Source organism: Alexandromys fortis, unplaced genomic scaffold, assembly GCF_014885135.2.
Source record: "Alexandromys fortis isolate MF-2015 unplaced genomic scaffold, M_Fortis_MF-2015_v1.1 scaffold_80, whole genome shotgun sequence".
Classification (NCBI taxonomy): Eukaryota; Metazoa; Chordata; class Mammalia; order Rodentia; family Cricetidae; genus Alexandromys; species Alexandromys fortis.
Genome location: NW_026068174.1, coordinates 321149 through 332730, shown reverse-complemented (window position 1 = coordinate 332730; position 11582 = coordinate 321149). Strand labels below are relative to the sequence as shown.

At 40.3% G+C, this 11582-nt stretch overlaps 1 protein-coding gene across 1 annotated transcript in view; it reads right to left on the bottom strand.

The window, feature by feature from the left end:
• The window catches only part of Cct6b (chaperonin containing TCP1 subunit 6B), a 44655-nt gene that overhangs the window by 22280 nt on the left and 10793 nt on the right, over positions 1–11582 (bottom strand). Inside the window, exons 5-8 of the mRNA XM_050128580.1 lie at positions 8786–8793; positions 3039–3149; positions 2269–2428; positions 622–704 (exon numbers count right to left, since the gene is read on the bottom strand). Coding sequence (XP_049984537.1) covers positions 622–704; positions 2269–2428; positions 3039–3149; positions 8786–8793 — 362 coding nt within the window. The remainder of the gene's footprint in view (positions 1–621; positions 705–2268; positions 2429–3038; positions 3150–8785; positions 8794–11582) is intronic.

Below are 11582 nucleotides of genomic sequence, written 5' to 3'. Positions count from 1 at the left end.
TTTTTTTTTTTTTTTTTTTTTTTTTTTTTTTTTTGGAGGCAGGGTCTCTCCTTGGACACGAAGCCTGAAGTCTAAGCTAGGCTGGCTGAGCAGCAAGCCCAGAGCTCGGGTCCAGGCTCACAATGTTGCTGTTCCTGGCTTTCATGTGGACTCTGGTGCTCAGAACTCAGGTCTTCATGCTTGCACAGCAAGTACTTTACACACTGAGCTATCTCCCTGGCCCCAGATCTTGTGGGTTCGTTGTTGTTGTCGTCGTTGTTTGGTTTTTCAAGGGTTTCTCTGGCTGTCCTGGAACTCACTCTGTAGACCAGGCTGGCCTCGAACTCAGAGATCCCTCTTCCTCTACCTCCCCAATGCTGGGATTAAAGGCATCTACCGCACCCAACAATTGTTTACAAAGAAACGAAGGAAAGAAAGAAAGAAAGAAAGAAAGAAAGAAAGAAAGAAAGAAAGAAAGAAAGAAAGAAAGAAAGAAAGAAAGAAAGAAAGAAAGAAAGAAAGAAAGAAAGAAAGAAAGAAAGAACTTAAAAAGCTTTGGATTCAGTTCCTGGCACTACAAACAAAAAGGAGAGCATCGTCAAGAATGACAGAAAAGACTTGAGATACATAACTTGCACTTACCTTTCAAGATTTCTTCTTTTTGCCCTGCGAAGAGCTACGATTTCATATTTTGCAAGCATTTCTAAGGAAAACGGATCAATGCCCTGTGTTCAAGTTAACACAAAAGTTAAGTGGTTTTTGTTCTACTCTAGGCAAGTGCTCTACTACTGAGCTCTACTCTTAACCTTAAAAAATTTAAACCAGTATTTCTCACGCTTTTTTTTTTTTTTTTGTCTCAGCACCACTTCACATTCTTAAAAAACAAGAAGAGTCAAGGCAGGGCATGATGGCACACACCTGTAATGCCAGTGCTCAGGAGGCTGAAGTAAGGAAGATCTAAAGTTCCAGGCCAAAAGAGACTACATAGCAAGTTCCTTGTCAGCCTAAGCTATATAGTGAGTTGTAGCTGTATCAAGTTATACAAATGGGGACTAGAGAGAGGGCTCAGTGGTTAAGAATACAGAGGGCCTCAGCTCAGTTCCTAGCACCCGTGTGGGGTGGCTCACCATTGCCTGCAACTCTAGTTTCAGACACATATCTCTAAACATAAATGAAAAAGGAAAACATTTTAAATGATTTTAAAAAACAATTAATAGGGCTGGAGAGATGGCTCAGCGGTTAAGAGCATTGCCTGCTCTTCCAAAGGTCCTGAGTTCAATTCCCAGCAACCTTATGGTGGCTCACAACCATCTGGTCTGGTGCCCTCTTCTGGCCTGCAGGCATATACACAGACAGAATATTGTATATATAATAAATAAATATTAATATATATAAATAATTAATATTATATTCTAAGGGGGTTATTTATTCATGCATGACTTTGCAAGATTATGTGGATTTTAGTCATTTAGGAACTACTGGTTCATTGAGTCAGGCAGCACACTCTGGGAGGTGTCTTCTTTCCGGAGTAGTGAATTGTTGCATTAATTTTTCAGGAAAAAGAATCCACTGGACATCCAAATCTAGGTAACCACAGTTTATCTGTTGAATCTTCTTTCAACTAAAAAAAGGCTTTCCATGAAAAAGTAACTAGTTTAACTCAAACTCCAATTACACATAGGCTTTCTTCAAGACAACCATCATGTTTTGCTCTGAAGAAGTGCTTTGTGTATATTTCAATTTTATCACACAAAATTACAAAAAAAATGAATACTTAAGGACAAATATTTAATAAAATCAATACAGTTAACATTTCAAGGCATTCTTTTCTAAAAAAAAAAAAAATGTGCGTGTGGTATGTCTGTATGTGGATATGTGCAGATGTGTGGAGGCCTGACGGCAAGAGAGCCCCTGGAGCTTCAGTCCGCTGGACCATGTGGTGCTGAGAGCAGAACTCAGATCCGCAAGAGCAGTGCAAGCTCTTCACCGCTGAGCCACCTTCCCACCCACCATCAGGACACTGGTGAATGAAGTGCCCTTTCCCTGGTGCTGCGGCAGTAAAGAGTATGAGGAAGAGCCCAGCTCGGCGCTGCTCTCCTGGTGTGCAGGAAGAAGCCAGCAGCTTCACCCTTCCTAATAAAAGCCCACAGAGTGTAAAGGGTATTATTATCATAAAAAGAGTTTCCTCCCCAATCTCTCTGAAAATGTCATAGGGACGCTGTAGGGTCACGGGCTGCACTGAGAAATGCTGAGACACGGTGACATGCACTTCGGCTGTGAACTTCTCACCTTCTGATTGATGACAACAAATCCTTTATTGGACTCGGCACAGACTTTCTGCTTCAGGTCTATTATTTTCTGCACTCTATCTTCAATGAATTTTCTTTCGGCTCTTACCAATTTCTCTTTCTCTTCTACAGTCTTATAAAAGAAACCAGAGCTCACTTCTCTAAAGAATTAATAAGAACAAGTTAGTAAACCAGGAATGGAGGCTAAGGCAAGAGGTTTACAAGTTGGAAGTCACCCAGAGCAACGCAAGTCCCTTTCTTCGGGGGGGGGGAAAAAATGAAAAAAAGTGAGTGAGGCGGGGTAGAAGGGAAAAAGAGATTACAAAACACCTTTAGAGAACAGGGAACTGGGCATGATGGCTCACATTTGTTATCCCAGTACTCAGGAGACTGAGGCAGGAGACTGAGAGCTACAGGTACGAGGCCAGCCTGGACTAAAAAGTGAAACTCCTATCGAGAAAAAGAGAGAGAGTGGTGAAAGGAGGTGGAAGGGGGAGGGAGACAGAAAAGATAATTTAACAATTGGGGTTGGAGAGATGGCTCAGGCTAAAGGGACCCAAGTTCAGTTCCCAGCAACATGGTCAGGTGGCTCACAGTTGTCGGCAACATCAGCTCCAGGGCACAGACGCCCTCTTCGGGCTTCCTGGGGCCCCTTTACTCCCATGCACATACCCATACACAGTGCATACACATAATTAAAAATAAATTTACAAAAAAGAAGACGGAAAGTTAAAAGAGTTTCAACGGTTATAAAGACAGACTGAGACGCACGTTTTCTCATACTCCAGTGAAACATTGCAAATGAGGATAAACGCATCTTGCACTTGCTTCTTCATGCTTGGATGACGGGCACCATGGTCCAAAACCAATCCTCGAATCAACCTATTAAAATACAAAACGTTTCATGGAATACACATTCTAAAATTAGAACTTCAAAAGCTATTCAAAACTGGCAACAGCCAGGACACACATTGTTTCCTAGTATAACTTCAAACCTAACGTATAATTAGTAGAAATAGGGAAAGAATCTGTTTTAACAGTGTGACTCTAAGTCAAAATGAAAAGCCAGTCCAGAATTATTCTCTAAGTTATACAGCTCAAAACAGGAATAGCTGATCAAATAATAAAAGGTAGGCACACAATGGATTTCTTAGGGATATTTGTTCAAAATAATTATATAGACTAACTAAAAATTGTTAACCTAAATGTCCAGCACAATAGGATATTGTTCAGCCAATGATGGCCCAGAAATTCAATGGTTATGAAAACTATGTAGTAACATGAAAAATATTTACAGGGATAGCCAATAACTAAAGGATAGCCCAGTGTGTATTATATGTCAAACATGATTGCAACTATTCTTTTTTTTTTATTGTTGACAGTTAAAAGAAAATGAAGCTTGGTTCACAGAGCACATGTCTAGCATGCTTGAGACTCTACATTCTTTGATTCCCAGGACCACAAAGATAAATATGTAAGAGCTGGAGAGAATGGCTCAGCAGCTGAGAACACTTGCTGCTCTTGGAGAGCACCTTTAGGTTCCCAGCACTCTTGTGGCACCTTACAACCAAGGGATCTGATGCCCTCTTCTGGCCTCTGAGGTCACTAGGCATGCATCTGATACACATACATACCTGCAGGCAAAACCGAAAATATTTAAGGAATGTCATCAGGGAAATGCAAATCAAATATTACACCTGTCAGAATGGCTAAGATCAAAAACACTGATGACAGCTTACATTGGAGAGGATGTGGAGCAAGGGGAACACTCCTCCACTGCTGGTGGAAGTGAAAACTTGTACAGCCACGTTGGAAATCATTATGGTGGTTTTTCATAAAAGTGGAAATCAATCTACCTCAAGACCCAGGGATACCATTCTTGGGTATATACCCAAAGGATGCTCAATCATTCCACAAGGACACCTGCTCAACTATGTTCATAACAGCATTATTCATAATAGCCAGTACCTGGAAACAACCTAGATGCCCTTCAACCTAAGAATGGATAAAGAAAATGTGATACACTTGTACAATGAAGTATTACTCAGCAGAAGAAAAAAAAACAAGGATACCAGGAAACATGCAGGCAACTGGATGAAACTAGAAAAAAATTTAAAGAATTATCTATTGCATGTGTGAGTGGGTCATGTACATGCCACAGCATACATGTGGAGATCAGAGGACAACTCTGTGGAATCAGTTCTCACCTTCCATCTTGATGAGGCATGCTCACTCCTATTGTTTCTGCCACTGAGCAACATACTCCAGGCTAGCTAGCCCATGCATGCAGCTTTTTACATGGCTTCCAGGGCTCAAACACAGGTCATCAGACATATATAAAGCTAACACTTTACCTGCCCTCTCCTTGCCCTGTAAGAATCTTTTTTGAGTATGTGTGGTGCTAGGGATTAGACCAAGGCCTGTTCATTTTAGATTATTTCTATCATTTAGCTCTACTCCCAGACCCTTAAGAATTACTTAGACCCAATATTTGCTATGTACTAAAGAATTACATTTTTAGCTAGGCAGAGTAGCACACACCTATAATACCAGTACTTGGGAGGCATAAACAAGAGGATTGCCACAAGTTTGAAGTAAGCCTAGTCTACACAGTGAGTTGTAGCTCTATTAGGTACAGAGTAAAATCCTGTTGAAAGGAAAGAAGGAAGGAAGGAAGGAAGGAAGGAAGGAAGGAAGGAAGGAAGGAAGGAAGGAAGGACATTTTTTAAAGTTCAACATAGATATAAAGGAATCTTCAAGTTTTGAATCTAACTAGAATACTCTAACTCCCAAATGAAGATAAAGACCTTATTTAGGAAAAAACTATACATTCGCTATTCTTTACCTTTCATGCTTACTCTCTCCTCATAGAAACCATCCCATCACCACCTCCACAAGTCCCCACCAGTCTCCAATTCTTCACAACAAAGAATTCTCCTCCACTCCCAAATCCCCTTCTAATTAGTGTCAAGTTGACATCAAAACCGACCGCAGTACACCTCGTCTCTCACCATTCTCTCCTGGGCTTGCCTTCATCTCTGCCTCTTTACTGAATCAATACACTGATCAATTTCCAGTTCCCAACACTATGCTTCAACACCATTGACTCTGCTGGGATACCGAGACACCACTCTTTGACTCCCCCCCTCCCTGATCACCCATTCTCCATCTCCATTGGTGAATTTTTAATCTCTTTTCAAATTCTAAACATTGAAGTTTCCAAAGTTCAGGGTTTAAAAAAACTGATTGAGTCAATATATTAAAATAGTTGATTCAGGCAGTTGCAATGGTAACTTCAGCCTCCACTCCCTGCTCAATAGTGATGGAAGTAATCACTTAACGATCTTAGAATAACTGTGTAAGTCATTCAGTTACCATAGATTCTTATCTGAAAACAATCCCTCTCTTAGAACCTGGACCACAAGGGGTTTTCTTGTAGTGATTACTGTTATACTAGATGTGAACTGATCCTTTCCTTCAGATTCTTTTCCTCTGCACCTCTGATCAAATCAGAAACATCACATCATGGCTGGTAAGGAGATTTGAATTTGATGGATCACCACTTCCAGTTCTATGGTTATCTTTCTTGGGTTTTTTTTGTGGGGTTTTTTTTGAGATTTGTTTATTATGTATACAGTGTTCTGCCTGCATGTATCCCTGCACACCAAAAAAAAAAAAAAAAGCATGAGATCTCATTATAGAGAGTTGTGAGCCACCATGTGGTTGCTGGGAATTGAACTCAGGTGTACTTTCTATCCTGTCTGGTCCTGCAGCTGTTCAATCTCAAAGAAACACATAGAGGCTTATATTAATTATATTGTTTGACCTATTACCTCAGGATTATTATTAACTAGCTCTCACAACTTAAATTAACCCATAATTTTTAACTTTGTTTAGCCACATGGCTTGGTTCCTTTTTTTCAGCTCAGCATTTTCATCTTGTTTTCTCTGCATCTGGGTGGCAACTGCAGACTGAGATGCCACATAGATGCCACAGCCTCGTAGTGATACATAGATTAATAGAAATGGGTTAATTTAAGATACAAGAGCTAGATAGGAATATGCTTGAGCCATTGGCCAAACAGTGTTGTAATTAATATAGTTTCTATGTGTCGATTGCGTTGGGTGGGTTACTCAGTCTAGGGGTTTGTAACCCACCCTGCAATCAGTTATTCCAGGGTCTCGGAGGGGCGCTACCTGGAAGGGAATGAGCTAAGACAGAAGAAGGAGGCCAAGCAGATTTGTCAAAGCCTCTGTTTATTAGGGACGGGTTACAGTTTATATATGGTAAGGAATGGGGGGCAGGGCACGGGATCTCGCCGCGTGGTCCCGGTCACGTAGGCCAGGTTACATTCGGACAGGTAGGCCAAAAAGTCACAAGTTGCCACACCTGGTTCCCTGGATAGCTGGAATGTGAGGCGGGTTCCGCTAACAGATAGCTCTCCATCAACAGCTTAATTGGATGTGAGGCAGGTTCTCAATAGAACATAATTATGGGTGTGGGGTTCTCTGCAGACTCCCCAGTGTGATGGTTCCTGTAATGATTTTTAGGGGGGAAATGGCTCGTGACATCTGTGTGGTTATTCGGGTTTGGGTGACCAGAAAAACAAAGGTGCAGTCTCTGTTTATGCTAAGGACCTCTAGAAGAACTGTCAGTGCTCTTAACCTTTGAGCAATCTCTTCAGCCCCCATTTTTTGTTTTTAATGTGTATACATTTTGTCTGCATGTAATGTCTGTGCGCCATGTACACGTAATAACAGCAGAGACCAGAAAAAGGCACTAGATCCCCTAGAACTAGATTTACAGACAGTCATGAGCTACAAAGTGAGTGCTGGGAATTGGACCCAGGCTCCTAGCCACTGTGCCATTTCTACAGCCCCCTTGCTGGCAAATTCAGAGATTCACTTCCACTACTCAGAAGAAAGTGTCGTACATTATATTGCTGGAGGAACATCAAAATGTAAAATTCCAAGTACAGGTTTCCTGAATGTGTGTCACCTTCACACCACTGTAAAGCTGAAGAACCATCAGAACCATCTAGAATTGTAAGCCTACTTTTAGACCCAATAAAAACACCAAAAGGTGAACAATGAAAGCAAATCAACATTTGACAGTGTGCCTCCAGCCAACTACAAGGAGAATAGATCTACAAGACCAACAGTGGGCAGAGGAAAATACAACAATGCTCCTTGTCTGAAGGAGGTTCCTCAGGTTCATCTCTGGTCTTGGTGACCCACTGTCACATCAGAGTTATATTAACAAGGAAATCTGTGAACTTGCAGAGTCATTCATGGAGGAAAAGGAAGGTGAAAACAAAGAAACTGAGCTGAATGTGTTAGCTCCAGGTACACAGGAAAGGGCCAGGGAGAAAGAGGGCTGAACACTAGCTGTACTATTTAGACAGCCACTGGGAACCCTGGAAAATATCTCCAGCAAGTAAGTGGGAGAGAGCTGCAATCTCAAGTGGAAGCTGAGATGTAAAAAGCCATAAACATCAAAGCAAGTTGGAATTATGAAGATAAATCTTTGCAAACACAGTATGAAATAGCAGTAGTTATCAAGTGGGATTTTAAAGAACAGTAACAATATGCTTCAGGAAGGAGTAAATGGGAATACTACCCAGAAAAGATATTAAGATATTAAGGGTAGACTCCTATAAGTTACTATAATTACATAATCTCTACTAATCGAAAAATAATAGAAGTGTGGAAATTTGCAGATTAGTAGAGGGGAAAAATACAATGATGAAGCCAATAAAATGAAAAGTCGATTAAAAGAAACATAGGACAATGGGAAATAAACAAAGTAAAAAGATAGATTTGAAATCAAATATACTCATAACAATGTTAAATGTAATAAATTAGTTATTTCAATTAAAATATAAAGACTACCCTATTAAGAATTTCTACTTGGCCCCATAGATCACTTACAAAAAATAATCTTCTAAAATATAAGGACAAGAAAATTGAAAGAAAAACAAAAAATATGACAGGCCTATACTAATAAAAAGAAAACTGGTGGGAACTGGAGGGATGGTTCAGGGGTTAAGAGCATGTGCTTACTCTTTCAGAGGACCAGGATTCAGTGCCCGGGACCCATGTGGTAGATAACAAGATTCTGACACCCTCTTCTGTGGGTGACACCCTCTTCTGTGTGGGACCTCCACAGGCCCCACCTATGCATATGTTCCACATACATGCATGCAGACAAAACACTCATAATATATAATTTTAAAAAAAATCTTAAATGAAAACATATTCATAGTTGAGTATATGCCTTTAATCCCAGCATTAGAGAAGCAGAGACAGGCATATCTGAGTTCACGCCTGGTCTACAGAGTTCCAGGACAGCTAGGGCTACACAGGGACACACTGTCTTGAGCCTCCCACACCACCCCACCCCCAAAAAAACCTTAAAAAGAGAAAACTGGTATAGAAACTGTATCAATGTGGAATAGATTCTACTTTTAAGACATTTCTAAGTACATCTGGTGGCTCAGGTCTGTAATCCCAGATACCTGAGTGGCTGAGACAGGGGAATCAGAAACCAAGGCCTATTTGGCTACAGAGTGATTCAAGGCCAGCCCTCATAAATTAATTAGATCCTATCTCATAATAAAAAATAAGAGAAGAGGGATGGAGTTATAACTCAGTAGTAGAGCATATGTCCGGCATATTCAAGAGCCTGGCTCAATCCTCAATCCTGGAATAAAAAGATATTAGAGAAAATATGGCCACTTAATACAGGCACAAAAAGTTCATTGTGTAAGGGACATACGCTATATTAAAAGCTGGCCACACCTAAAGCTGGGCATGGTGACAGAAACCTGTAATCTCAGCACTTAGGAGGCTCAGGCAGGAGGAGGATCCATTTTTGTTTCTCTTTGTTGAGGATAGAACTCAGGGCCTTTAAGATATTAGTCAAGAGCTCTATGCTCAGTTACATCTCCAGGCCAAGACAGTCTCAAAATATATAAAATTGCTAGGCATAGTGGCTTAGGCTTTAATCCTAGCATTCAGGAAGCAGGTAGAGCTCTGTGAGTTCGAAGTCAGCCTGTTCTACATAGTGAATTTCAGGATAGCCAAGGCTACATAGATAGACCTTATTTAATATGCATTTAACATATATGAAAGCTGTCAAAACTAAATCTATGGTGATGTTGTTATAATATCTAAAGATATCAACATGTCTCAGTAATTGACAAAATAAGCAGTCAGAATATCAATAAGGACACTGAAGGTCTGAACAACAGCACTAACAAAATTGATCCCTTGATAGGAAACTGTACCCCGCAACCACAGCATACCTTCTCTTTCAAGAGCATAAAACATTAAAAATAAATTCTTTTAAGTCAAGCATGGTAGCTCACATCTGTAATCCTAGGACTCATGAGACTGAGGCAAGAGGATTACTGTGAGCTTAAGGCCAGCCTGGGCAGTAAATGTAAAACTCTGCCCCCTGAAAAACAAACCATAAAATAAACTAATTAATTGACTCTATACTTAGGCCTTAACGCAAATCTCAACCAATTTCAAAGTAGTGATATATTATAGAATGTATCCCCTACCACTATATAATTAAACCAGAGTCAATAACTAAATTATTCTATATATTTTGAAATTAAGACACATGTTGAAAATTGAAATTAGAAAACCTTTTAAATGTATTATATTTTCCAACAATCCTCAGCCAGTTTGTCTGCCAGTGGGACCAAACCCACACCCTTAGGAAAGCATGCAAAGAAAAAAAACAAAAACAAAGCAAAACTCACTTTTAAGCCAACTTTTCTTGACAACAAATAGCTTCTGCAGATACAAAAGGAGAGGCAGAAGGGAAAAAACAAAGAGGAGACTGGCTGCGGCTTTAAAGCAGCAGTTCCCAGCCTGTGGATTGCAACCCCTCTGGGAGTCATGTAACAGATCTCCTGCCTATTCGATATTTACATTACAATTCATAGCAGTAGCAAAATTACAGTTATGAAGTAGCAAGGAAAACAATGTTACGGTTGGGGGTCCCCACAACATGAGGAGCTGTATTAAAGGCTCACAGTATTAGGAAGGTTGAGATCCACTACAAAGCAGATCAGCAGAAGAGTAAAACAAACAGGGGCAGAGAAGAATGGCCTGAAACCAGGGACCAAACAGGAGGCACTGTTCCAAAGGCAGGCTGCACTGCTGGGCACGAGTCATGCCTGTAATCCCACAGCTTGGGAAGCTGAGGCAGGAGGACTGCCACAAACTCCAGACCAGCCTGGGCGACAGAGACTTTGCCTCCAAGAGAGGTTCACCTCAAAGCTGTTTTCTATTACTCCTGTCTGCGCTTTTAACACTAATCTTGCCCTTAAGATAGTCCTGTTCTACCTAAACCACTCTTCAGTAAAATCTTTGGAAAGCAAAGAAGAAACTATCTTAAAAGTAATAAAATTCATATGCTTGTAATTTTGTCACTCCGGAGGCCAAGACAAAAGGATTAGTAGTTCCAGGATAGCAAGCTAGGAAGTAGGAGCCAGTCTCAAAGGCAAAAATAAATGAATAAAATAAAAGTGAAGGGCTGTAATTAAGTAATACCGAGGAAAGCAGACAATGAATGACCTGAGCGCTGCTTCAACAAAACAGAAGAAGCAAAAGGCTCCCACTCCCCATTAAACAAAAGTCAAAAAATTAAAGAGAAAGGCCTTATGAAACAAAACAAAAAGCCTGGGGAAAATGAGAGGGAAGGTGGGCAGAGAGAATGGGAGTGAAGTAAATCCTTCGAACAGGATCTTTATGACCATTTTGTTCCAAAATTTGAAGATTCAGAATAGAAAACCTAACTGATCCTAAGGAAATGATGTAAGCTGCATATGGGCTATGTAGATACTGTTTGTAGCCCAACCAAAATTAACCTCACTGGAAACACTCAAACACCAAAACTGAACTATGAATTAAATACAATAATATATTAAGGAGTCGTACTATTTTAGAGGTATATTAGTTAATATTGATAATATCTATATTATAGCTATTTCTAAATAAAGTATTTTAGGGGGCTGGAGAGATGGCTCAAAGGTTAAGAGCATTGCCTGATCTTCCAAAGGTCCTGAGTTCAATTCCCAGCAACCACATGGTGGCTCACAACCATCTGTAATGAGGTCTGGTGCCCTCTTCTGGCCTGCAGAGATACACACAGACAGAATATTGTATACATAATAAATAAATAAATATTTTAAAAAATAAAAAATAAAAAAATAAAAGAAGGGAGGCCGTTGTCTTTCATCACTTGCTCAGGACTTGTGTCCCCACAAAATTTCTTAGCTGAAGTCCTAACTAACATGA